This window comes from Lontra canadensis, unplaced genomic scaffold (genome assembly GCF_010015895.1).
Source record: "Lontra canadensis isolate GAN:19392208 unplaced genomic scaffold, GSC_riverotter_1.0 scaffold29, whole genome shotgun sequence".
NCBI lineage: Eukaryota > Metazoa > Chordata > Mammalia > Carnivora > Mustelidae > Lontra > Lontra canadensis.
In genome coordinates, this window is record NW_022631023.1 from 10,659,511 (window position 1) to 10,687,444 (window position 27,934).

At 41.8% G+C, this 27,934-nt stretch overlaps 2 protein-coding genes across 4 annotated transcripts in view; both read right to left on the reverse strand.

The window, feature by feature from the left end:
- The window catches only part of MRPS6 (mitochondrial ribosomal protein S6), a 66,906-nt gene extending 40,997 nt beyond the window's left edge, over positions 1 to 25,909 (reverse strand). The window contains exon 1 of one of the 2 annotated variants that reach the window (XM_032865386.1): positions 25,862 to 25,909. Coding sequence is in view for 1 of the 2 variants with exons in the window: in XM_032865385.1 (XP_032721276.1) it covers positions 25,416 to 25,460 (45 nt within the window). In the remaining variant the exon portion in view is untranslated. Of the gene's footprint in view, positions 1 to 25,415; positions 25,516 to 25,861 lie in introns of those variants that run through there. The other variant, XM_032865385.1, reaches the window with a different exon arrangement.
- On the reverse strand, positions 546 to 25,879 carry SLC5A3 (solute carrier family 5 member 3). 2 transcript variants are annotated; one of them, XM_032865383.1, is made up of 2 exons: positions 25,862 to 25,879; positions 546 to 3,110 (listed from the first exon to the last, which is right to left on the reverse strand). In XM_032865383.1, exon 2 carries the CDS (start codon positions 2,770 to 2,772, stop codon positions 616 to 618), a length of 2,157 nt encoding a protein of 718 aa, XP_032721274.1. In that variant the 5' UTR covers positions 2,773 to 3,110; positions 25,862 to 25,879; the 3' UTR covers positions 546 to 615. The 2 variants fall into 2 exon arrangements, with proteins under 2 accessions (XP_032721274.1, XP_032721273.1); XM_032865382.1 differs by lacking the exon at positions 25,862 to 25,879 and adding an exon at positions 25,416 to 25,514.
- Positions 25,910 to 27,934: the final 2,025 nt, after the last annotated feature.

Below are 27,934 nucleotides of genomic sequence, written 5' to 3' on the forward strand. Positions count from 1 at the left end.
ACGGCTACAGGCAAACATTCTTCCTCCTTTCTTCTGGCAATCAAAATCCACAGGCTCCTGCTAGCAAAATGAACCTGGCAAACAAACTAACCTGTCCTGATACAAGGACCCCCCACAAGCACATCAGTTAGGTTTTCAGTACACAACTGATTACACAATGTCCACGAATTAGTTTTAAATGGTAGTAGGGATTACAGAGACAGAGAAAAAACTCTGAAATGAGCAAGTCTTCTACTTCAGGATAAGAAGGCCTACCAAGATTTGGCAGTGCAGAAAGTATACCTTATTCATAATAACCTTAGCATCTATTCTGCTCTACGTGTTCTAGGAGAATAATTGGTCTCTCCTTACTTTGGTATGGAAAATTTTAAACCACATTTGCACAATTCAGTCTGTCAAACAAGTTTCACTTCATTTAGGTTGAAAATTTACTTTCATCCATCTCTGGGAAAATAAAGTCTTGCAAATAGATGATTTTCTGCTAAGTAAAATTTGGCTAAAACCTATAGCGTAAACAATGCCTGAGAGATGCAACAGTTACATAAGTTTTGTTTTTGTTTTTTTCCAAAGACCAGTATTTTCTTAAGTTAGTGTCTCATCATATCCTTAAAAAGTTCATAAGGAGAAATAAACAAACATGAAAATTCCAAGTGAACACACAGCAAAAAGTCCGATATTTAGTATTAGTTTAACTTGTGGAGGCTCTTCCAACATTTGTAAACAAACAGCCTCCTCCTCCATCAGGTCTCTGAGACTCCTCTTGCTGAGGCTCTTACTTTTAAAGCCACAGAACCAATCTATGAACTTCCAGTACCGGCCTCCATCCTCTGTTTCCTTCTTTCTCTCTTTGTCACCCATAAGAGCTGCTTGCCCATTGGAATAAGCATCTACTGGTGTTTCTGCCTCTGAATGTCCTAACGAAGCCACTGGATTGCCCTCTTCTCTGCAGGTCACCAAGAGATTAACATCTTCCGGCTGAAGGCCCTTGATGCTATCTTCGGATTTCCCATTGGGAATGATGTGGTTGACGGCCTCACTGTTCTCCCTGCACCTCAGAATGCTCTTCTCTTGCATTTTGTATGGCTCATCTTTTGGGGAGCAGCTTTCCTTCACCACCAAGCTCTTCTTAGACCAAAAGGTGGTGGTACGAATCTGTTCCTTTGTGGGAGGTGGTGTGAGGAGGCTAACAATGACAGTAATGAGTCCCGTGACCCAAAACAGTGCTGTGGCCACGTACATGTAATGGATGTCTTTGATGAAGCCTGGCCTGTTATCAGGTTGGTCACATTCTGGCGCACGGTACGCAAAGGCCAGTGTCAAACGGACTGCTCCAAGAACAAAGCCAGCCATTCCACCATAGAAAGCCCCTTGCTCATTGCAGCGCTTCCAGAAAATTGCCAGAAGGAACAGGGCCGCAACTGGGGGTGTCAGGTAGTCTGCTACCTCCTGAATGTAAAGGTACATCTGGCCTCCTTGCATCTCCACGATGATTGGCACCCACGCGATGCTGATCACCACCATAAAAGCCACAAATATCCTCCCCACAATCATGAGTTCCCGGGAGCTTGCACTCCTGCGGATGAGTTTGTACACATCGAGGGTGAATATGGTACTGGCACTGTTAAAGATAGAGTCCAAGTCGCTCATCAGAGCTGCAATCATCACTGCCATCATTAAGCCACGGAGTCCCACGGGAACCAGCTTCATCACCAGGCGTGGGTAAGCAATGTTAGAGCACCCAGCTCTACTTCCACACACTTGCATGCAGTGCTCTGGGTTGATGCAAGCTATATCATCAGCAAACAGTATTCTGGATATCATTCCTGGGACAACTATGATAAACATTGGCAGAAGCTTCAAGAAGCCAGCCATCAGAGTAGAGCCTTTGGCATGAGCAATGTTTTTAGCTGCTAAGACTCTCTGCACGATGACTTGGTCAGCACACCAGTACCATACTGAAGCTGGGGTCTGCCCAAGAACGAATCCAGGCCAAGGAACATCTTCATCTGTCGGATTCCGTAACATTTTCAGTGCATCTTTCTTAGGATGGACATTACAAGAATTTGTGTTGGAAAGGTTGTATGTCAACAAGATGGAAGTAACATTGGGTGAGGCCAACATGTACCTTCTCTTAACTTCCTCAAACCCGCCAATCTCCATCATGCTAATAATCATAAGCGTGAGTGCCCCAACGATCATAAGCAGAGCCTGTAGCGTGTCTGTGTAGATCACTGCAACAAGGCCTCCAGTGACAGTCAGCAAAGCAGTCATGCCAATGAGCAGGATGACAGACACATAGAGGTTCCAACCCAAAGACTCCTGGATAAAGAGGGCACCCGAATACAGATCCACTGAGAGCTTGGTGAAGATATAGAGAATCAGAGACAAGGCTGCAAAATAGACCTGAATCCTATGGCCACCAAATCGCTTGGACAAGTATTCAGGCATGGTGTATACCCCTGACCGGATGTAAATCGGGATGAAAACCCATCCCAGAAGTTGCAAAAGCAGTAAGGCATTGAACTCCCATGCGCCCACTGCAAATCCACTTGCAGCTCCAGATCCTGCCAGCCCAATGAAGTGCTCACTCCCAATATTGCTCACAAACAGAGAGGCACCAATCGCTACCCAGGTCATAGAGCGCCCCGCCAGGAAGTATCCACTCACGGTGCTTCTATTAGATTTCCACATGGCAAAAAAACCAATGCACATGACCAGGATAAAATACAGGGCCACTATGGCAATGTCTGCTGTCTCCAGTACAGCCCTCATTTTGGTAACTTTGTGAATAAAAGTGTCCAATAACAGAAGTGTCCAACTTTTTATTTACTCATTAGTAACCCCAGCCAAGTCTGTAAACCATACGTGAACTGGACTACACAGAGCAACACAGCAGGTCAAAGTCTTTGTCCTTTGGTTTGCTGTCTTGATGGTGGTGGTTGTGATAAACTTTGAAGGAGACAGTTTAAATTTTCCTCCGCTTCTTAATTGGGATTGAGAACTTAGCTCGTACTCTTAATCCACTCTCCACAAGACCATCAGCATTTACTCAGGTGCTGGAGGAGAAATTCTGAGTTGCAGCTAAGTTAGTGAAGCCTACTGTACCAACCCTGCAAGGCAGCAAAGACAAAAGACAAAGATTGAATTAGAGGAGGATCTCACCAAGTGTTGAGGAAACTTTCAGTCTAGCAAAAAACGGCGCAATAAGACATTCTTTATAAAAAGAAAAAAAATTTTAATATACTTCAGTTCCACAGGAAAGAGCAATCTAAACTAGCACATTGAGTACTTAAAGTCATGAGAATACTTATCATTTTGAACTAAGAACAAAAATGCATTGACCTCGTAACTAAGTGACCTATCTTCTCTAGCAACTAAGAACTGTCTACCATGACACTGCCCTTTCTTTCTTGCTGTGGTCGGCGGCTCAGATTGGAACAGACACCAAGATCTTAAAGCATCTTAAGGGAAAAGGGTGGGGGAAAAAAACACTAATTATTCAAAAGGGTACCATAATGAATATTCAAATGCTATGAATCTGAATAATGCACTTTATAGCCGGTTGTGGTCCTGGATGGAATCGGCTCAGTTCAGTGTTATCGCCTACCCCCAAACACAAAATCAAGTATCACTTAGTCTATGCAAATTTATTAATATAAAATTTTTCTAAATTCCGATTACAAATGAGTATGTGGTAGTTATCATACAGTAACACAGAAATTGTGAGAGGACTCCTGCCCTAAAGGAAAACAAAACATGCCACAGATAAAAAAACAAAAACAAAAAACTAGGAACATACAATTTATAAAACCCTAAAATTTTTTATTTCTTCTAGCTAGAGGAAGACCTCAGAAGATTTCTGAAAAATGTTCAAAGAGGTAATTTCCTTCCCTTCCTTTTCATCAGGCAATAATTCCAAGAGGATCTCTGAGAGGATAAAGGCACAATGACACTAAGTTTGATTTTGTTGCATAGTTTTTCCTTTTAGTCATGCTTTCTTATTAAAGGGTATAGAAAGCAATGAGGAGGAGGAGGACAAAATTTCTGAAAGACCGAAAAATAATGTATTATATCTTCCAAACCTCAATGAAACAAACATTTATCAACCATTAGATAACAAGTTATCTTTAATTAAGTCAGTCAGACATTTTTCAGTCCTGGATTAAGGGGGAAAAAAAAATCACCCTGCAAAACAGACATTTAAATCCATTTAAAATCAAGTTTGTGAATCTGATGGTTTTTCTCCTGAAAAAGAGACAAGTTCTAAATCTACAAAGTTAATTATAATTGTTGCTGACAGATCAATATGAAGAACATTTTGTTATTCATCCTAATGCCTGCCACACATCGACTTTGAATGTGAGTTTTACTTCTGTGATAAAGCTACCTCAAAGTGAAATGTTTTTCTATACCTGACAAAGTAGATGCTTTTCAATGAATCTACATATTTTCCTTTAAAAATCGGTACCAAGCTTAAGACCTATAAATGATACTAAAGCAGCCACTGCTTTCCACAACTGTTCAAAATAGACCACAGTATTAAAAAAAACTTAAACACACACCTCTCACTGACCAGGAAAGGAGGTGGAAACAATGGCTAAAGATAAACGTTCTACTGAATTAGGTTATTAGGTCTAATTCGTAATGCTGCCTAGACAGAAATGCCTTAAACCCATCTTTATGCCTTTTTTAAGCATACAGCACTATAATAATTATACTAAGAAAAAGGATTACTATCCTTCCTCCTGAGAGCCTGTGTCAATAATGACCGACATGAATAAAACTCCCACACATAAAAGCATCAAATATACTAACAGCTGGGATTTGTATCACTTCAGACTTGCCAAATCTTGAAAGCTGGTCATACTTCTGTGACCACTTTCCTCATGCCAAAAACTTTCTAAAGAAACACATGGACATTATCTAGAGGGATCATCTCAATTTTTAATAAAATGTTATCAGATGACTAATAAACATTAACTATTTAAACGTGCCTTTAATGGTTCAGTGTAAGTGGTAGGTCCTTGATTAGAAAGAAAACAGCGGATGGCAGTCGTGAAATCCTGCCTGGGACAAAGCTCCCTGAAATTCATCGTCGAAGCGACCTGTTCCAACTCACACAGAAAAGCCCAACTCCCCAACAGGAGAGCCCTTTCAGGTGCTGCTTTTCTCCGAGGCAGCAGCTCACCGACCCTGTCTGTGCTTCCCTCAAGAAGGGACAGCAAAACCCTCTGTGTTTCTCCTGGAAGGGGAGGAGAGGAAGGGGCCCACTGCAGCAGCCCCCACCGGTGGCTTGTGTGTTCAGAGAACCAAGTGCTTAGAAACAGAATAAGCACCTTCTTCCTCAACCACTGGTAAGCACTGCTAACATCAGGAACATCGTTCTTGTCAAATACGATCTATGCAAGTCAAATCTCTTAGCCATATTCTGTCCCGTCACAAATCAAATCCAGACTGGTCTAACCCCTAACTTCTCTAGAACAGCCGGTAAGATAGAAAAAGACATTGTGCCCTCACTCCCTGGGCTAGCAGGGGGTGGCCAAACGCAAGCTCAAGGCTGACTTTTCTCAATTCTGTCTGCCTATGCTTCCTCTGACCATTCGGAAGCCACTGCTGGCAGTCCCCATCTTACTGGATACCATACCAGTTTGTGGGCAGGTTTAAGATTTTCCAATTTAAACAAAAAACATCCAGAGACCAGCACCTGGTAAAGACTGGAAAAAGAAAAACAAAACCAAAAATAGGTCAATTTAGTTTAGAGAAAGAGATATATTACAATGCAGCTAAATTTCACATTCTAGTCATAAACAGATTGTCACAGCCTTGAACTTTACTTTGTTAGGAAATAACGTATGCATTCCTTAAAAATGGTTCCAAATAAAATATACAATGTGAGTTCTGCATATTTTTTTCTTTCCTTTAAATAAGTACTTCTAGAACAAAAATACAATGAACACTAACCAGAATTCCTTTATTTTCAGGAAAAACATAACATGGAAAAATTTTTTCATCAGCTAAAACGAAACTTTTTAATTTATGTTTTTACATTACTAGGATTAAGCTGCTACACAAGCCAGGTAAATCCTGTTAAGGGAGAAATATGAGACAAGTAATAAAATAGGTACAGGAATGATAAAATATATGGGTTGGTTCCTTGGTAGTACATTTTTAAGAAAACAAGTATTTCCATAATAGTATTATTTGTGGAATATACAAAGTGGTCCCCTAGTGGTGATGGGCAGTATAATAAATTTTTGCAAATCAAAAAACACAAGGGCATTCACTGTGAAACAGAGAAGAAGCCCCCTCCCCCCAAAAGGAGAGCGCTTTCTTCTCAGAGAGTGTTCTCTTGACAGTTTTGCACAAAATTAGAATACAATTTTGGTACTATTTCATGTACCTGGATGAATTAAATTACAACTGAAGAATTAATCTGAATAGAAAAGTATTCCTAAGAATTTGCTGTGTTTGAACTAGAAAGAGGGAAATAGGTAACACCAAATTAAATCAGCTATTAACCCCCCTTTAGGTAATATAATCAAAATATAATTAGTTATAATAACCAAATCCAACATCTCTTTTCTATTATCTAGGGTGACCATATAATTTATCTTCCAAACTAGGAAATTATTCTGGGACAATCTGTAAAATCCAGGACATATATGGTCACTCCAGAAAGTCACCATCATAAAAACCCAACCGAGAACAAGAAAAACAATTCCTAAAGCCATCAGTCCTCCAAGTCACAACAAATTCAGTGAGGCAAGAAGACTAACAAAAAGCAGAAAAGTGACATGAAAAGTAACCAAACGACAAGCTTTTTGGCTTTGGAGTCACTTTAAAAACCTCATACTCTGTGGACAATCTGAACGGTAGGCTTGCCAGGTCTTGCTTCTATTCTGATCCAGTGAAAAATGCTCATGTACCAGCTAGTAATAATTTAAGAATCATGAAACATGCAGACACCTGCGAAAACGTGTATGTATGGGTGGCATGATCAAGAAAGCAGACAAGCTTTGAAGGGCTAGAACCCAAGCTGTTACTTCCTAAATGCAGGATCTAAGCAAGTAATAATCTATGAGCCTCAACTGTCTCATCTGTGAAATGAAATCATCATCTGGCTACTACTGGCTTAGTAAGGAACAGATGACATACAGAAAACACCTAAGACTGTCCAGTGCAGTGAGCAGTGCAACTCAGCGAATGCTGCTTTACCTTCTACAACTTGTACGGACTGAAAGTTATAACACCATCTCCTTTACAATTAATTTGTCAACTATATGCCAGACATATTAGGTTCCTTACCAAAGTCATTTATAGATAAAATATTAAATATTCAGTTCCCTCACAAATACTTTAAAGAGGCTCTCAACCACCTCAGGAACAATTAGCTCTTACTGATGTCACTTCGAGTAAAATTAAAAAAAAAAAAAAAACCTAAATTTATACAAAATTCTACTTATGGACTTTTCATACACATTTTCACTTTTGTCATCTTGATTCAAGGTTCTGTAAAGCAAATTCCACTAGCAGAGTAGATTGATGGTGCATGGTACAGAGTACACATGTATATATACATATAAGACCTTCCTCAACCCACTGTTACTCTAAAAATGTAAAAATGGATATTGGTAGCAGTTTATCAGTGACACTTAAAAGTGAAATGAGGGTTTCTAATACAACTCATATGAATTTCAGCCACTTTTAAATTATAAGTGGAGCTAAAGTAACACTGTATACAACAGTCCCTGAAACATGTAAGGAGTTTGCCCTTAATCCTTTTTGGCTAAACATTTCTATTAAACCTACGACCTCAGCTATTCAAATTTCTGGAAGTATGTAAGCGATGCATGAAACCCTGGTTGAACTCAGATGGCATTTAAACCATATTCCGGGGGTTTCTAGCCCCCGTGTATTTTCACAAGGGTGGGAAGCAAGGCAGAGTGGGCTTGGATTTGAGCCTCCCTCCAGCAACCCTCTACCAACCAGATCAGCTCTACTTTTAGCAAAGTATTGAGGAGAGAAGGAGTTTAGGAGGATGGTTTTCCATGTAAGTAAACCATGTCTTCAAATAAAATTTTATTCACCTAGGAAAAATCATAAACTACCAGATTTATTGTTTCATCCACATACACACATCCCCTGAGATAATTCATTTTAACCCGCTTCTGTAGTTACAAAGTTCTGTGGTTGGTTTGTTTTTTTAAGTCTCAGAGAATGAAAACCTTTTGGGTATCGGGACAACTTTCAAACTACCATTGGTTTCAACTTCCATGTGGATTACACCAGATCACGCACATGGAACAAACTCCAGTAACGTTTTTGAGAAATGAAGATATGAGCAGAGAGCGCGGCAGTGCCTAAGTCTGCTTACAGGGGCTTAGTTGTCAAAGATAAGTGAATTATAAATAATGGAGATAAATGCCTGACACTTACTGACCTAAGTCCTAACACCTTACAGACACTGTACCCTAGAGTGCTGTGTGCATTACTGTACTCCTCACAGCAATCATGGGATAAGTCCAATTACTACGGTCATTTTATAGACGAGAAAACAGAAACCAAGGGAGCAGTGTAACTTGCCCCACGACAGTTACTTGTATTTACATCAGGATCTACTCTCACATCTATGGGTCTAAATGGTTTCTGCCCTTGTAATCGCTAGGCAACACTACCTTCAATGACAGGAACACACCTTTACTAATAGAAAAAAATAAAATAAAATAAAATAAAACAATCCGTCAATTAATAAAAGATCATTTGGTATCATCCATGTTTAAAAATCTGTGCTTGTAGAGAAAATACCTGATGTATACGTAACAAACGCTTACAAAAGAGACTACAACAGCACATAGGACAAAATTCAACGGAAGGACTTATGTATGATCACACATAAATAGATGTATGTTAGGAGAAACTGAAGAGAATCAAAACAAAAAGAAGTCCCAGGCACAGGCCTCTTAGGAAGTAAACAAATAGAGCAGAAAAACCTTGAAGAATCAGCTCTAAGACCAGGGCTTATCCTGGTTCTCACCATCCAAACCCAAGGCCTGTGCCTTCATTCTCTGATGAGTTAATTAGTTCTTTCACTAGAGAATGAACAATTAAATCTAGTGCCTTCTAACACCTGACTTTGTTACCACGGGCTATATGAATCCACCCAAGCCAGTCTTCCTTCACTTGCTAACTCCTCCATCCTTAAGATACTAAGTTACAAGAATCAGCAATGTATGATCTTCAGATCAAAGAGTTCTTACTGCAAAATCTATGGACCATGGTTCTTATTGTTTGTAACCACCTACCATTGCTTGGGAGTGTGAATAACTTGGCTCATATCCCTTCAACCTGTCTCACTCTCAGTCTTCCCCATCTCAAGGAAAGGCAACTCTGTCCTCACTATTGCTCAATGCCTAGTATATCAGTAATATCAGTCATCCTTGACTGCTTGCTCATGGTTTCTCTTAAGCCACACACAATCCATTAGTCTGCTGGATCTACCTCAAAAAATATACCTAGAATCGGACCACTTGTCATTTCAACCACTAGAACTCTGGTCCCAATCACCATCCCATCTCATCTAGTTAACCAACTGCCCTCACCTCTAACCTGTCTGCAAGCTTTGGCTCTTGGCCCACTGCAGGACACTTACCAACCCAGGAAGCAGTCACCCTTTTATTCACAATGCACCAAACACACCTCTGGGCCTTGACATCTGCTGTTCCTAATGCAAGGTACACTCAGCACTCCCAGATTTTCACAAAACTTGCTCTCCTCTCATGTACAGTTTTGCTCAAAAGTAACTCCCCTAACCATCTCAGTCCTTCATCCTGCTTTATTTTTTTTAATTTATTTTAAAAAGTAATCTCTACACCCTACATGGGGCTTGAACTCACAACCCCAAGAACAAGAGTTGGATGCTCTATCAGCTGAGTCAGCCGGAAGCCCCATTCTGCTTTATTTCTTCCCCATAGCACTCAATACCTTCTAACCTACTACAGGACTTATTTATGTTTATTCTTCCCTCACTACCAGAATATAACCTCCATAAAGGCAGAGATTCTTGTCTGCGCTGTTCAATGATATGAACTGTGTCTCAAACAGTGTGGCACACTGTGTAGGCAAATGTTTGGTAAGTAAAATGTTAATGATAAAGTACCCAACTGAGAGTGTTAAGCTTTCAATATCCTACACAATCCTCAAGAGCGGGTTTTTCTTTTTCTTTTTTTTTTTTAAGCAATAAATGATCCAGAGGAAAAGGCCAAAGGGGAGTACAGCATTTCCGCCCCTACCAAAGTGACCAGCTGTCGCTAACAGTTTGGAGGGGGTGTGTGTGGAATGACAAGGCAAAGCAAACTACGCAAGAAGCCCTTTGTTCAGATAAAAATCTCAATGGGCCATGACAGAGTGAAAATTTGTTACTTGGAGCCACTATCTCATCTGACCCGCCCATCGTCAGAGTGGTCTACTGACTTCACTACACTAACTCCCTATCAGAGCATGCTCTAGATATTACCCCTGCAATTATCCACACCCCTCCCAGTGTGCCAGGACAGCCAAGCACTTCTTGTACTATAGTTGTTTCTATATAAATGGCAGGTCAGGGTGGGCAAGCAGCCCATTCTATACAAGCCCAGCCCTCTTGCTGATCTCAGCTTATGAAGACTCTCTTCTTCCTCCTCCTCTCCATTACACCTGAAGTATTAAATGTTTCCACAAAACTGAGCAAGTTACTTTAAGAACTACCATTTACCAACACTAGCGCAGGGCACCATTTCCACACTACATGAACTAGCTCACCCAACTTCCGCAAAAACTCCAAGAGGTAGGCCTGATAATTATTCCCAATTTATCGATCAGAAACTGAGGACATATCAGATAATCATCAAGAAGTCCAGAAACATCCTCTGTGAAGATGAAGAATGTATTCTTTTAAAAATACTCCCCAGGGAGATACACATAAAAAAGGAGGAATGAACACAAGTCAAAAAAAAAAAAAAAAAAAACCACCTCATTGATAAAGCAGTAATAACGCGATTAGAAAAATCACTCTTTGCAGTCCCTAATGGATTAACAAAGTTTAACCTTATCTCTAATTATGAGAAAGCAACTACACAAATCCTAGGCAATGATTACAATGGATGCGAGAATCCTTCGGTGAAAGGCTGATGGGGAACTTTAAAATGGATGGATGAGGCTGCAGGTATCTGCACCCACCAAGAATGAATCTTCTCTAAAAGACAGACATGCAACCTGATAGGACGCTACACTCAGAATACCTATGTGCTCTTGCAAAACAAGATCTGAGAACTACTCAAATTTCTACCTGCTAGTTGACAGAAAATACCTGGGTTAGACGAACACACAAAACACCAGGGAATGATCAACCAAATTTGGAAAGGAAGAAAGGGTGGGGAATCAGTTACAGTAGAGACTCAAGGGGCCATCAAGTAAATGGAACCTGTGGACCTTGTCTAGATTCAGATTCAAGCAAACCAACTGGGGAGAAACTTCTAAGACAATTCAGGGATTTGAACATGGAGATGTTAAGGAATTCATGTGGTGTCATAGAGGCACCATGGTTGGGTTTTGTTTTTCTTTAAAGCCCTTATCTTTTGGTTACATACTAAATATTCACAGGTAAAATTTTTTATCTGCACACTTTGCTTTAAAGACCTCCAGGAATAACTGATTCAGAATCATCAACAGATGCCAAAGACAGCTGAAGACTGAAGAAAAGAATACTCAGCCTCAACTTTGTCACTCTATAAATCACTGATTACAAAAGGAAAAAAGGCACTTTACAATGGAGCAATCTGGGAGATCTCACCTGAACCAAACGACTGCTTACCATCAATACTGAGACAAACTGATGTGCCTCCTGATACAATACACGGACATCCCTATTTAATAATTACGGCAGCAGTGTTTAACCTATCTCTAACCACGAGAAAATCAAGCAGACAAATCCAAATTGAGGGATTCTGCAGACTACTGGGCCTGGACTCTTCAAAGTGCTACTATCATTAATGACAAAGACCAGAGAATTGTTCTAGATCAAGGAGACTGAACAACTACACGCATGATCCTTGACTGAATTCTGGATTACAAAGCTAAAGATTATTAATGGAGTAACAGGATAAATTTGAACATGTATGTACTGAACATTTTATAATAGCGCTGTATCAATATCAGAACTGGGTAATGGTTATGTTGTGGTTAGGAAGAAAACCACCCTTATTCCTAAAAAATGCATGTCAAGATGTCTGCATCTCTCAAACAGTGCAGATTACAAAAAAAAAAAAAAAAGAGAGAGAGCAAATACAGCAAATTCTAACAATCGGTGATCTAGGTGAAAAGCATGCAGGTGTTAACTGAACTGGTCTTGTAACTTTTCTAAAGAAAATACAAAATACTCCAGGAACAACATCAAAGGCAGGGGTGGGAGTGTGGATGAAGCAAGCTTGGTAAATGTCAATTGGTTGTTGAAGCTGGGTGACAGGCACAATATGTAGATCCATTAAACTATTTCCTTTTACCTGTGCCCAAGTCTGCTCCAAATTCTCACTTCTAGAAAATGGGAAAAACAGGTATCTCAAGGCAACAACTAAATTACTAAATAAAAAAGCCCTGTGGGGAAAAAAATGAAGCCTTCAACAATTGTTATGCATTGTAAATTCTCTCAGGAAAGGCTCAAAGATGACCTACAAAACAAAAGCCAGCTGAACTGCATTCAAGCTAACCTAACTCCAAGGTCTCTGCACTTGTCTTCTGCTCTTCTGCCCCAAGTTAATGGCAATGGCCTCACTTAAGTCTTGGCCTCACCTAAGCACTCTAACAAAAATGAAATTTGCTACATTTGTCTCTCATGACGCCTTCTCCAGCATTTGTTAGTTTGTCTCCCTTACTAGAATGGAAGTTCTGGGAAAGCTGGAACTTTGTCTTAGATTTTCCTACTACATTCCCCCCAAACATGGTAATGCTGGTGGTACCTGGAGGCACTCAAAATAGATGCAGAATACTTCTCTCAATCTAAAGGGCCTTTAACTCTACTACACCATTATGCTGGACACTCTTTTTACAGGTACAGTGATGAAAAGTAGAGCTTCTAGGTGGAGACTGTCCTTAGAATGCTGGCCCAGCCATTTACTGAGTTGTGTGACCCTGGACACCCTTCTGCTTCAGCTTTTTCACTTGTAAAATGGAGATCACACTACCTAAATCCTTAAGGTGGCCGAGTATTCAAGGGGAAAATACATACACACACACCCTGCTTCAACTACCCACTAAGCGTTGGAGTACACCTTCCAACCATGTCAATTTTGTGGTCCACCTTCATGTTTTCTATACTCCTACTTGGTTCCAGTCTTATGTTCCTGGAGAAATCATTCCTAGAAGAACAGATGCCAAAAAGTTTCTTGTTTTTCCATGTGACTGGGGCCAAAAATTGTAAACACAAGACTTTTCGTAGACCAGATTCTAATTCTCCCAGGAGGCCAAGTCATAAATAGAAGATCCTGAAAGTGGGATGTTTCCTCAGATATATTTGGTTGGAAAATTTTTAAACTTTCTGATTTTCCTCAACGTTTAGGGAATAGAAGAATTTTAAGAAGTAAAAAATAAGACCAAACAGGATAACTTGACCAATATTTGGAAAGACTGGTAGAAATATGGCCTGAATTAAACATAAAAAATAAACATAAAACTGAGGTATGAGGTTACAGATTATAAATGCAGCTAGATTCTCATCTCACATTTCAACAAAAGGACAAATAGACTGGCCTAAAAATACAGAGAAACAGAATCAAAACTGCTTCCCATGAATGTAAGATAGGAAGATCCTGACGTTACAGGTTCCAATTATTTCATCCAAATCAGATAAAATATTTAATGTAGAAAATTTTGTTAGGACTCTTTCTCCACCTCAACTTTCTTTTGAATTTGCAACAGCTCCTGGCCCTCAGTCCACAGCTGATAATGCTTTCCTGAGACCAATAGTGCTACTATGGACTCAAGATCCTCACTGGTGGTAACTTGGTATCTCAGGTTTTCAAAATAGTATGCTTCACACAACTGCTTTCTCATTTAATTGCTAACAAAAGAGAAGGCAAACAGTATGCCAGCAAAAGAATGAAAACCAGAACAACATACTCCTGGGTCATATATTTACTTAACAGAGTCAACCTAAATTTTTAAAGGACACTTAAATACATCTTTTCTATATGTAACATATACCTGGAAAAGACCCTACCCTCAAATTTAGCTTTTCATTCAGCAAGAGAAGCTCACCTTGTGTTTGAATCTAACCCAGAATTGAGTATTTTTTTTAAGATTTTATTTATTTGACAGAGAGAGAGATCACAAGTAGGCAGAGAGGCAGGCAGAGAGAGGAGGAAGCAGGCTCCCCGCTGAGCAGAGTCCGATGTGGGGCTCGATCCCAGGACCCTGGGATCATGACCTGAGCCGAAGGCAGAGGCTTTAACCCACTGAGCCACCCAGGCGCCCCTAGAACTGAATATTTTATATTCCTAATTTATCCATCTAACCAAAGCGAAGACTGCACATGGGTTTCCACACAAGTACCTTCCCAGCACCTGAAATCCAAGTGCAGCCAAGGTCTTGAACACACTTTCCCATACTGGACTACATTCACAGCAATCAGACTATGATAACTGCACTTGGGTTTCTTCACTTGACAAAATTCAAGCATTTTAACAATAAGGGTAGCTGTCCACAAGAATGTTATAAAAACTAAAATCTAAACAAAGACAATACCAGCATTTCTTGATTCTGGGGCAGAAGCAAGCAAATACCAGTTTACAAGCACTGAGGGCTCTGGGTTAAGGTTTAAGGTTTTGTTAATTCCAAATTTTCACTTGCAATTCCATTTTTAAGCTCTCACCCACACCAGCCACTCCTGAAGTGTTCCCAAAGCGGGTAGGAATTCCCTTAACTAGGATGCAGGAATCATAGTAAAGATGCTAGGGGTGCTGGGGGGGAAGCATAAGGTCAATTATAACCTGGACCTGAAAGGCAGGAAAGAACCCAACCTGAGTTTGTTCTTCTCATTGAGATTGCTGTTACATATATCAAGTGAGAATGGGGATATGAGAAAGACAAAAAAGTAAAGTCAATCAAGGCAACAGCTTGCTTTCCACTCTATGGAAACACGAAGCCTAGTCAAAAAATAAAAATATTCTAGGGGGGAGGGGAAAAAAAATAAAAATAAAAATATTCTATCACCCCCTTGTTCAACACTCTGACTCGAGGAGCACCTACTTTTTTTTCATGGTAACACTATGTTCTCCAAGGATCACGGGTCATATAAGTTAATGTGAACTTCAAAAAATTTCATTTTCTATGGGGCACCTGGGTGGCTCAGTGGGTTAAAGCCTCTGCCTTCGGCTCAGGTCATGATCTCAGGATCCTGGGATTAAGTCTCACATCGGGCTCTCTGCTCCACAGGGAGCCTGCTTCCTCCTCTCTCTCTGCCTGCCTCTCCGCCTACTTGTGATCTCTGTCAAATGAATAAATAAAATTTAAAAAAAAATTTCATTTTTTAGACAAGCAGTCTGCTCAGAACAGTATTTCAAACCCCTAAGAGGTTAGTACAATGGGTATGAACCAAATTGCATTAATGCATGCTTAAAATAAGCACTCACTCAGACATCAAAAAAAAAAAAAGTGGACTACGAATACCAATTTTTGACAGGTTATACTAAGTCACGCTTCAGTCCTTGCACTACTGAGTCTGTACATACACTTTCGCCCATATGGACATATGTTATCCAATAGTCCGTAACTAGAAACCAGTATTACTTTTAAGAATGGAACATGTTTGCCATTTACTAATTAACTATCAGTCCCATTGTAAACCAATGACCAATTAACAACAAAGTGGGTTTTATCAACATGTGAGCAGCAATTTCTGAAACCTAAATGCTAAAGGAGTCCAAAAGCAGTCACGGACATCTTTAAACAATGTCTGAAGCCAATTATCTAAATCAGAAATTATAACGTGATAGCATATCTGACCAACAGATATATTTCACTTGGTCCATGATGTTTAAGTATTTTTGAGTTAGTTGCCAACATCTTAAAAATCAATTTCCTGAAAAATCTGAATTTCAGGCTACAAACAGCAGGAGAGTGAAGGACGAGCTGGTGAACAAGGTCCACAGCCCCAGGGAGCAGACTGGGTTGGTAAGCACCAGCGCCACCAGCACACACGTGCTCCCTGCCCAGCAGCTCTTCCGTCTCGCCCCTGGCCCACCCACCCCTTCACAGTAAATGAATTAAAACACTCCAAACTGTGACAAGGTATAATCAAAACTGAGGACAACCCTTCATACTTACCCAGTTTTTAAAACATAGTAGTTAAAAGAATTCAACACACATCCTGGCTATTTCTCAAGCAACTTTGTTAAATCGCTTTTATTAACTCATGAATACATTTACAATTCACATTGCCATCTCCCAAACAGAATGAAAAGGACTTAAGTTACCAGCATTACTATTCCTCTTGATCACATTCTTGTTTTCTTCCTTTATACACTCAAACACACACATCTCAAGTCTGCTCCAAGTGGTGCCCAACACCTTATACCATCCCCGAGCCCATTATGCAACTTCAGGTGAAATAAAATAAGCAGGCACCAAGTCACAAATTAAGCCTGAAATAAAGTTGAATTTAGAAGACTGACAATTAAGGCAACATCAAAAAAAAAAAAAAAAAGTATATTCTCTTGTAGAAGGTCTTATCTTGGACTTGTTAGATCATACGTATTTCTGGCTTACAAAACAATTACTAAAAAAATTAAGCGTATTAATGAAACATATCACTCCAGCAACATGTGCCATAAAACACTGTTTTAATTCCTTCATAACAATAAAATGTAATAGGAATGGAACAAGTTCTTAAAATCACCAATTAAAATAAAATATGTAGTTTTATAATACACTGCTGTATCAAATGAAAAGTAGACTACTAACTGAAAATATTATGTAGTGGCAGAAATCAATAGGCTACCAACTATCTGCTACAACTGTTTTTCCTACTGAAGAGAGATCCTCCTTACAGCTTTAGCAGTTTGCCCATTAGCAATCAAACATTTGCTAAATAAAATACTGACTACTAAAAACTAACTATATACTAAACAATACTAAATACTAACTAAACTTGCCTCGAATCACCTAATTAACAACCTATCTTAAGTAATTCTTCTCTTTAGATTTTCCCGATTCTTTACTTTTCCCAATTTCTCACCTAAAACATACATTAAGTCTTACAGAAGTACTAGTTATAATCAAGTTGGATGGGAGAGAGAAACACAAAGACCAGACGCAAACAGTTTAGCTCTTGATGAGGAGTCCCAGTGCACAGCACCTGGCAAAGGCCAGCAGCTATTACTAAATGATAGACATCAGCCTAACAAAGAGGTTGTTCTAAGCTGGTGGAGCCCACGGGAACCCTCATACACACACTCTACATCTTCTAGATGCAAAAGTTTGTCTTGCTCCATTAGCACGCAAGCTATTATGTAGTAGGACTCATGTTCACAGCGTCAAATACTTACTGAGCAACTACTATACTCCAGGCTTGACTAACCTTCAGATTCTGATAAAACAACTTACACATAAAAAAATTTACCTTTTGTAGTCTCTTCATCATTAAGGTGGTAATAATGGAAAACTAGGCAATAAAAGTTCCATAACTTGCCCGATATCACAAAGCTACTTTAGTGACATACTGAACACCTATTACATCCAAGGTCATGTTACCACTTTATCTTCAGACTCTCCATCTTAGAGATCACTCCCATTTTACAGCGAGGAAATGAAGATCCAAAACAGTTAAGATCCCTAGGAGGCAGGTACCAGGAACCAAAACCAGTCGATCTGTCTCTAGCTCTTTCTAGTTTCCCAGTGCCAGTTCTTTTGTTTATTCCGACATAACATAACCAGTATCTTCATTTGAGGATCTTACGTTCTTCTATTCATTTAGAAAACAAAAATCAGAGCACTTACTAAAGCAGAAGCTTTCATAACCAAAACAATCAAAACCAAAAATAACAGGCAAAAAAAAAAAAATGGATTAAAGCTAAAGCAGGAAATCAAAATATCATACATACGTACCTTAAACATTTTATTTAAGTTTAACACATAAATGTACATTCATTTGCCAATCTTAACATGGGGTGAAAGCACTTGGAGAATGGGATCGATGATGAGGAGCTCCTTGCTGATTGAAGTTCCTTCTGCTTGATCTAAACCACACCTATAAATGCATCATCTACAAATTTTCCATTTTCAGTTTCATTAAAGTGGAAAGCTTTAAGAAATCCTTGTACAGCAGTCTACATACAGAATCCTTTGGGACTAGGGCTCTTCTTCCTCCCAAACTTTTAGATATTGCAGCCATGTCTAATACTACAAGCATTATTTTAGTAACTCACCTTTATCAAGTCTTTCCAAAGAATCCAACTTGGTTTTCAGGGGGAAAAAAAGGTCTTTGCACTCATTTCATCAGTTCATGTGATATTTAAATTATTATTTACGTATTACCTGCCACGGAATAGTCTTGGAAACCAGCACAACTGCTGATAAACATACACCTTGCCCAGTGCAAGCCAAGTGCACAGACTTGAAAACAACTTACTAACACAAGAGGTCAGCATGCTATCACCCACAACGTTTCAGAGATGAGAGCAGGAATCCTCCTAAGGTAGCTAAGTGAACATGGACATGGGCAATGCAGAGCAGAGGACAGAAATGAAACAGGCTGAACCCTCAAGAATTTGCAATCTAGCAAAGGAGATGAGCATTCACCGATTAACTACAATAAGAAAGTGATCGAGGTCCTAAGACACAGGAAAACACCACGCAAATCCAAAGGAAAGGTTATAGTCTATACTGCTAACAGTGTAGGGCCTCAATATATTTTTTTTTTTAATGTACGAAATGAGATAAAATGGACTTGAGGCAAGTATTCACGTGGACCATGGGTAATTTCGAGAGGAAGGGCATTCTAAGAAAAGCAGTATGACACAGGCACCGAAGAAACTGAAAGGTAATGGTATTTATGGGGATTTGCAACAGGTTGTTTACTCGATTTACAGAAAGGAGAATGAAAGAAACAAAGAGATGAAGTTTAAAAAAAAGAGGGGGTCCCATCAGAGGTGGCCTTACATGCCAGACTTCAGTCTGAATGTCTTTGTAAAAACCAGGGGTGCTGGAATTTGGCAACAGTGTTGACACTATTACAGAAGGGTATTAAAGTAATCAGAAAGCCACCACTACACAATGCTTTGTATTATTTCCTTGCTAAAAATGAATCTCAAATGAAATCTCAATTTAATTGTCTTAAAGTGTCTCCACAACAGCTATTTTTGCACTCCAAGAAGCGCATTCACTACAGGCATTAACCATCCTCCCCTCGGCTCTGCGTTAAATAGACCGGCTAAGAAACTGCAAGAATCAAACTAGAAATATTAGTGGTTCAACTAGAGCAGAGAAGACTACGTGGGATTGGGATTACAGGAATATAAGGAGTTGAATTTGTTCAGCCACAGGTGACAGAAGACAGAGAAGTCATGAACAGTAAGACAAGTTTTAGGGCAGGCAACTCAACTTTGAACCAGACTGAGTTTGCAGTGCCAAGGGAACATCCAGGAGGTTATGACCAGCACACAAGAGAGTACAAAATGCCAGGGTTCTTAGCTTGTTAAGAAAGAAAGAAAGAAAGAAAGAAAGAAAGAAAGAAAGAAAGAAAGAAAGAAAGAAAGAAAGCAAATCATCCATATGAAGGTGAAAGGTATAGTAATACAAGGAAGGAAAGGAAGGAATCAAAGCAGAAAATGTCAGAAAATAGCACCATAAGAAGCTTAGAGAAATACTCAAACTATGAAATTATTTGTATATTCTTAATCGAGGGTCAGCAAATTCTTCTGTAAAGGACAAGAGGAAAAATATAAACAAATGAACAGGGTTATGTTCCAATACACCTACATTTATGGACTCTGAAACTTGAATCTCCTAAGAGTTTTCATGTCATAAAATTATCCTTTTGAATTTTTTTTTCCTACTACTTAAAACTGAAAAATCCTTTCTTAGCTCACAAGCCATAAAATACAGGTGGCAGGTTTAAACTGGCCTGTGAGCCACCATTTGCCAACTCCTCCTCTGACAGAACAACGAAGATAAGAGAACTGGATTAGCTGTCCTTTTCCAAACTTCTGAGGGCAGTTTTTCCTTTAAATATATTAATAACTTACCAGATGTTCATTAAATTTGAATGATTTCCTTAAATTTGACTAATTCCTGAAATTTGACTAATTCCTTAAATTTGATTCTGCTGAGAGATAACTACATGTGTTGACAGTAATCCCTGTTGGTTAAGAATACTGCCTTCCACTAAAAAGAGGTAATCTTTATCTTGAACAGAAAAATTATACTTGTACTACAATACAGCAAAGGCACTAGATGAAAATTATTACCTTAGAGTTTGTCCCTCACTGCTTTCAAGCTATTTCTTTTTCAAGTGATTTTGTAATCTAAAGGTAAGAAGATTCGACAGCAGTCTGCACATAAATTCCTAGATTTTAAAAAACCTATAAACATCAGTAATGAATGTATGAGTCATGAATAACAATTAAGGGGGAAAAAAAATCAGTGCAGAATGTCAACTTCCGACAAGCAGTCTTAATAAATACAAACCACGTCTGGTGAGGAAGGACTCCTTACCCCCAAGCCACTCCTTGTACCTTAGCTGTAGCTCAGGGGCAGGAACAGGACTCCTTCTTCAATCACTTGCTGCGGCAATGAGCTGTAACCCAAGAAAACTGTAATACCAAATGAGAGTATAATATTGCCCACAAGGCTCCAGTCTTTCATTACTGGATAACTATTTTAAGTTGTCTGGTTTCAAGCAGACAAAACACAAAGGGTGATTATTATTAAACTGTTCAAAGAGGGCCCATTAGAAGAAAAAAACTAACTTCGCCACCTGACAGCTAGGACAAAGACATTTCCTTTTGGACTTTGGTCTGCTACCATCTGAGAGCAGAAATGTCACTATTTCCTCGTTACCAAATGTTGCCACCAAGCGAAACTACAATGACCTGTGTTTGGCTAGTACCATACTTGAATTTATCTACGTCTCCAAAAGTTATCTAAAACTGTAAACATTTTGTAGGTATTTCTTTCACAAGATCCTACCTTGGATACAACTCTACAGCAAATACAAAACTTCTGCCAGTCTTTCTAATCAGAAAGGCTTGACTAAAGAAAAACAGAAGACTCTTACCAAAGAGTCAGAAAACCTACTGCTTTCCATGTATCAAGAACTGGAATATCACTAACACTTGTATTTCTCAATTTACAAAATCCAGCTTATAAAATAAACTCAGATTACAACATAAAACACTTCACCTACAAAGAACTACTTCGATGAGTGATTTTAAAATTTAAAATATCTGCTTTTCAATGAAATTTAAAATAAGGAATATTAAACATAAAGTAACTGGTGAACTCTGTTTTAAAGAAAAAGAACTCAAGATCTCCAAAGTACCTATCTGCTTTTTTACTCCTCTTAGGAAAATACACAGAAGAAGATACATAATGCTATTTTATCAAACACATAAGGATTCATTTAGCAATTAAACTAGTTATTACTGAAACCATTAATCTTTAATTCCTCATGTAAAAATTCCTGAGTAGCAAATGAGAAAACTTCAGGAAAAATATGTGTCCAGGGCTTTCAGAACTCTAAATATGCCAACTCTGGGTAAACATACTGAGACATGATAATTAAAATGCTCCTAAACTTAAAAAAGTTCCCAAACTAAGTAACCACAGAATATAAATGTTCTGCACAGATCTTTTTTTTTTTCCTTAAACCTCAAAATTCCTCTTCCTGAACCCATCCTAAGAGTAAAAATTTTATACAGTTTACACAGCTTTTCCTAGGCTTCTCTACACAGTATGGGGCTTTATCATTCATGTATCTGCAGTTCTGCTACCTAACTGAAATTAAATACCAATCTTTAAAGTCTAATTTCAAGGTGAAATGAAGGGACATCAGCCACTTCCTCAGCCTCTCCAGAGAAGGGTCCTCAGAAAGCAGCATCAGACCTTACCCACCAATGCATAACCTCTCTTCTTCACTGAAGGTTCCCACTGCAAGAGGACAAGGCAGAGGTGAACGGAGAACTCTCCACACAGGCAGTTCATTTCTTTTTCAGTTGTTAGAAAACTCCTCTGATGTTATCTTGATATAGGTGTAACATGACTCAAATCTTTTTATTCTAGAGACCCTTCTATAAATGTGGTCTAAGACTGGTCTAAGCAACCTTTTCAAATGGCTTTAATCATCACCTCTGAAGGCCTGGTTTCACAACACGCATTACTTTACCACGTCCAACTGCAGAATTTAGTCACACTTTTACCTACTTTTCATACAAGTTAGGGAGAAACAAAAATGAGACAACTTTTTTCATAGTAAAAATTAGGGAGAAACAAAACTGAGACAACATTCCAGCTAAAGGGCACCTGCAAATCAATTTCTTCTTGGGAGGATTGGTAACTATATTCAGAAATGCATAAACCTGGATGTATGAAAAAAGCAGACTCATTTAACTCCCAGTTGCAAACTGAGAAAAACAGCACTGGAAATTCTAAGTGACTGATCAACACAAAATTGTACGGTTCAAGGAGGACTCATTCTGTATACTACACCCTGAAACCTTTCAAGGGGAACCCCCACAGCTGACTGCTACAACGCAAGGGGTCTCCCATACAAGACATGCTGAGAGCCTCAACAGAGTTTCTGCATTTTCAATTTAAAAATTCTTGTATGCTCATTTTTAAGGAGCCCAGCTAGGGGTGGAAGGAAATAAAATAGGGGAGGAGGGAGTAACGCACTCCAAAGAGACCAGGAATGCTCTTCAGGCTTCTAGAGCACTACAAAAAAGAAACAGAAAGGAAGACACCTCAGGGAATCTAAACAAAAAATGCTGGGAAAACGACATCGGTCTCAACTTCCATGGCTGCTCTAAGAGTTGTCAATATAAGCCCACTTCCTCAATCCCAAGACACATCAGTGAGTGGATGGGGGTTAAACCATCCCGTTAAAGGGGATGTACACTTCAGCATCTAAAAATATGAAAAACATGCCACTCACAACTGAGCCGTCACTATAGGCCTCCAGCAGACGAAACAAACTGCCACAGACTAGAACTGGGGTTCTCCAGGCCTGCCAAAGGTGTAGGAGCTCACAAGTGGCATTTTGCATAACATAAACCTAATGTGAACGTTTTCATTCATCCCCCACCCCCCCCCCCCCGCCAAGTATTGATCTTATTTTAGAATCCCATTTTCCTAAGCTGAAATCAAAATTGTTCAAAACCAGGAAATGTCTGTTATACAGTTACAACCTACTCCAAAACTAGTTTTATGAACAGAAAAAAAGAGAGAGAGGTTTTTGTTGTTGTTTAATCTGACTTTATTCAGGTCAAGAACTCTTCAGACACAACTTCACAGTTGTTACACTGTCCTATCTGCTCCCACGGAGGCCGCCTCCTCCAAGGAGTTGTTCACCTTGATTATCTGCTAATGGGTTGTTCCCCCCGCCCCCCAACTCAGAGACTTCAGGGAAAGTATTCAATTATCATTTTCACCAAACTGCACTATGTGTCTTACCTGAACTAAAGAAATGTTTACACTACATACAGGAGCACACACACACACAAAAAAACAGGATACAAAGAAATACAAGTAACATGGTAAAGCAAATACATTTAAACTAATCTGCTTGGAGCCGCGTTAACTAACAGGATGTACCTGGCCGCTACGCTAAAACCAGAGTGTGGAGTTTTCATTTTAAAGGCTTATGGAATAAACAAATATTATGCCTGTACTCTGATTAATGCTACCTGTTTGGTCCCTAAAACAAGGTAAGATAAATTTCAATAACCACATTTTCCAGGCTCTATGGTATATTGCCTAAAAAGCACAGGTTAAAGGGAGGGCTTAACCAATGTCTACATAATTAAAAATGTTTCCTTTTTAAAAATATGCTCCTGGTTTTTCCTTGTTCCTATTCTCCTTAAGCAGTAACATCTCAGGGTGGAGGGAGAAGGGCCGGGAAAGGGGAATATTCCAGAGGCTAAACAATACAATCTTATCTTCTCCCAAATTCTGGGAGAACAAGCTTGGGGACACAATGGCACGCCTGACCAACCTCTCTAGGCCTCATCAAGAGGCACTGGTGTCCTCTCCCGCTTTGGGGTGTGCGGTGACTAACCATCTCCTAACGCCCCGTGACCCCCGGCTTTTCTATAGAAGTTGGACCGTGATGCCAGGCCTAAATTTAAGTTCAACCAAACGTCAGTGAATAGCTACTCCTCCGAGTGGGCCCAAAGCATGATTCTAGCGCTGTCGAAAGTTCTGCTTGCAAAGTTCAGCCATGGTAGAGCTTTCATTAATTATCGTATCTGGGCGAAGGGCGGGGGAGGTGGAGGGGGGCACACACCACACTCTACGTTACCGAATTCACGGGAAGGATGGGGATTTCGGCGAAGGCTTGTGGAGTACCTGACCCAGCACAGAGGACGAAGAGCTGCCTCGGGGCCGCGGGGCCCTGTCCTCGGCCACACCATCACTTGCAACGAAGGGGCTGCAGGCTCGCTTAGCATCCCTCCAAACCTGAAATCCCCTACCTCAAGATCAATCAAAAGCAGGGTGGGGGGAGGGAGAAAAGTTTCTTCCGGAAGGCGCAAAAAAGGCCACAACTCGGATGAATGAAACTGGGCTAAGGGCACCCGGAGCAGGATTTTCGCTGAAGTCAGAAAAAGAGAAGTCAAAGATTTTTTAACGTGAGATCGGTCGGAAGCGCCCGTGGTCCAGAAAACTGCACAAACCACGCTGTGGAGAACGTTTTATTGAGCGCGGACGGCTCCGGGGCGGCCGGCGGGCGCTAGTGTGGAGGCGGAGCGGGCGGCGGCGGCGACGGCGGCGGCGGCGACGGCGGCGGGGCCGGCGACGAGGCAGCTTGGCGACGGCGGGCGCGGGGCCGGGCGCTCGCGCGTGTCCTCCCGCGGACCTTCCAGGGTCTCCCGCGCCCGCCCCGCCCCCCGCCCGCCCCGCCGGCCGGCCGCGTGCGAGGCACACCCTCCCGCGGCCGCGCTCCCGCGCGGGCACACCCCCGCCTCCCGCGCGCACGCGGCCTCGCCGCGCCGGCCGGCCCACGCGCGCCCCCTCAGCGCGGACGCCCGCCGCCCGCCCGCGGCCCCGGCCTGCCCACGGCCCCAGCCTCCCCCCCACCCCGGCCGCGCGGGGAGAGCGGGGGGCGACGGCCTAGCGGCTGGGGGGTTGGGGGGCGCCCGCGCGGGAAGGCGGGCTCTGGGGGGAAGGTCACTTACCCGCTGCATGGCTTTCAGGATCAAAGCCAGCTCGTAGCGGGGCATGCCCGGTCGCACCGCGCGCGGCTCCGGAGCGAGCCGGCTCCCGGGACGCAGGAGGGGCGGGGACCGCGGGGGCCGGACGGACGGCTGGGCCGGAAGGCTCCCGGGCGGCGAAAGCACGCTCCGGCCGAGCGAGCCCGGGCTTTAAGGCTCTGGCAGCTGCGCAGATGGCCCGCCACGCCCCCCTCAGCGCGCCCCGCCTCCCGCGCGCCCCGCCCAGCTCCCTCCTTAAGGCGGCCGCGCCGCGCCCCCTCGACAGTCCTTCTCCCCCAGGCGCGCCACCCCCGCCGGGACCCCTGGCCCCACAGCCGCTGCGCGGGGGCGGCGCCGGGGGTTAGGCCAGGAGGGGCCAGCGCGGGCCGCACTCCGCCTCCGACCCTGCCGCCAACGTTCCAGCTACCTACGGTTCTCGAACCAGCTGGAACTTTCCATGCCTCCGTCTCATCCTGGGCGGCGGGCGAGCGTGCGCCCTCGTGTGCGCGTGCGCTAAACAGTGCGGTCTTGTCCGTGCGCGCGCCCCTCGCCCGCGACTTGTCGGCGCGGGGGACCTTCTAAGGCGGCCACGCTCTTACGGGTGGGGTCTCGGCCGGACCTGGGCTTTCCCAGCCCATGGTTGCGCAGGGGAGTTCCAGAACGTTCCGGCTAAGGACTGCGCTTCCGCGCGCAGGGGATACCCGGGGCAGCCTGTCCCTTCGCTCCCCCTGCCCACAGCCGTCCTCGCGTGGCTGCAGGCACCGGATTCCCGGGGCCCCCTTCCCTGGCAGGGTGGGCGCAAGGCGCCCGCTGTGGCCCACCGCGCGCGTGGTCGGCTCTGGCCCCATCCCTCGCCGGCTGCCTGACCTTGGCAGGCTTTTGCAGTAGGGGGATGTGAAGGGCACCTACTTCCCAGGGCCGCGATGCCTTTGAGTGAGCTGATGCACGTACACCGCTGAGAACGATGCTTGCACATAGGGGCGACACAAGCATCTGTTGTTGTTTGAGCCCGGCCTGCCCCACGTGTAGTCGCCAAGGGCAGGCTAATACTTTGGCTCAAACGGATATTCTTTAAATGTTTGCTCAGATTTCATTTAGAGGACCAGCTGAGAACTTGGAAAGCCGTTTAGTAACCGTCTGGGAGCATGAGCGTGTCCTGGAAGAGAAGAGGCTTATGGTACATTCATTCCCTTTCCCCCCGCCCCCCAACAGGCACATAGGGCTCACCTTTCCCTCCAGCCAATGACGACTTTTCCCGGCAGGCAGGCGGCAGGCGTAGTACCAAATGCATTTTCTCCAGCTCCACTCCTTAGAGACGGAGCCCCCTGCAATTGTCGCCCCTGCATAGTATGCTTGTCCCGTTAAAAGGGCCTGTAGGTGAAATGTTTGTCTTTAAAGTCTTTGTCTTTAATGCTAATGGATAAAACTTAGCGCTTACTGTGTATCTGGCCCAACGCTAAGGCTCTTATATGCCTCTCGTAAAACTCGTACTCTGTGAGGCACGTACTATTATGAACCACAACTTCAGGGATTCACGCAAAGTTTATGTAACTAGGCCCAGGTCAAACAGTAATATTGATAAAATTTGGATCCAGACTATAGGAAAGCTGAGCCCATATTTAGTCCAGCTTCTGGTTCTCTCCCACCACGCGGATTAAAGTGCCAATAGTATTATTCGGTTGATGTACCATGTAGCCCATATAAACTGAGAATAGAGTCCCTATACCACCTTATCCGGAAACTTTGGTATTTCTCAGATCTTACCTCCCATCCCCCATCAAAGATAAAGATTTTTTGAACATGTCTGTTCTGTGATACTTGGGTTTTAATATTTTCTATTCTTGGACTTCTAAGTTGTTTTCCAGGATGATTCCCTACTTCAGTCCCTCGTGTTATCAACATGTCCCAGTTTGAAAATGAGAAAACATGGACCCCCAAATTAATATGCCAAGCCAAAGACCAGGGCAATACCACCAGTTGACTTTAACTTTTAGCATTTCCTCTTGCAAGCGCCATAATTTTTCCCTAATGGCCAGGGATGAGTGAAGGGCCTAGCTTGTTGACAATTAGTATGAGGAAATTAGTCTCATTGCATTCTGCCTCAACACAGTATGCCCAGCTCTCCCAATCTGGTGGCTGCCCAGGGGCTCACTCCATTTCTTCTGAAAGGGAGAGAAAGGGCAGCTACCCTGACTTTCTCCCCCCTCAACTTTTTTTTTTTTTTTAAGCACAGGATGCTCATTAAAAAATGACAAAATCACAAGGAATGCTGATGCAGATTTAGTGTCCTTCTATTATAACTACAAATTTAAATGCACCGGAAAGATATTTTGAATTTTATACTATGTATATAAGTAGGCATTTAGAATTATAAATATTACTGTAATATTTGATGTATTAAAATTATTCTGGTACTTTGGAATAAGCTTAACCCAGGAGACAAAAGATCAGTGCACTAAGAACTATAAAACAATATAAAGCAGTCACAGATGGAAAGATAACTG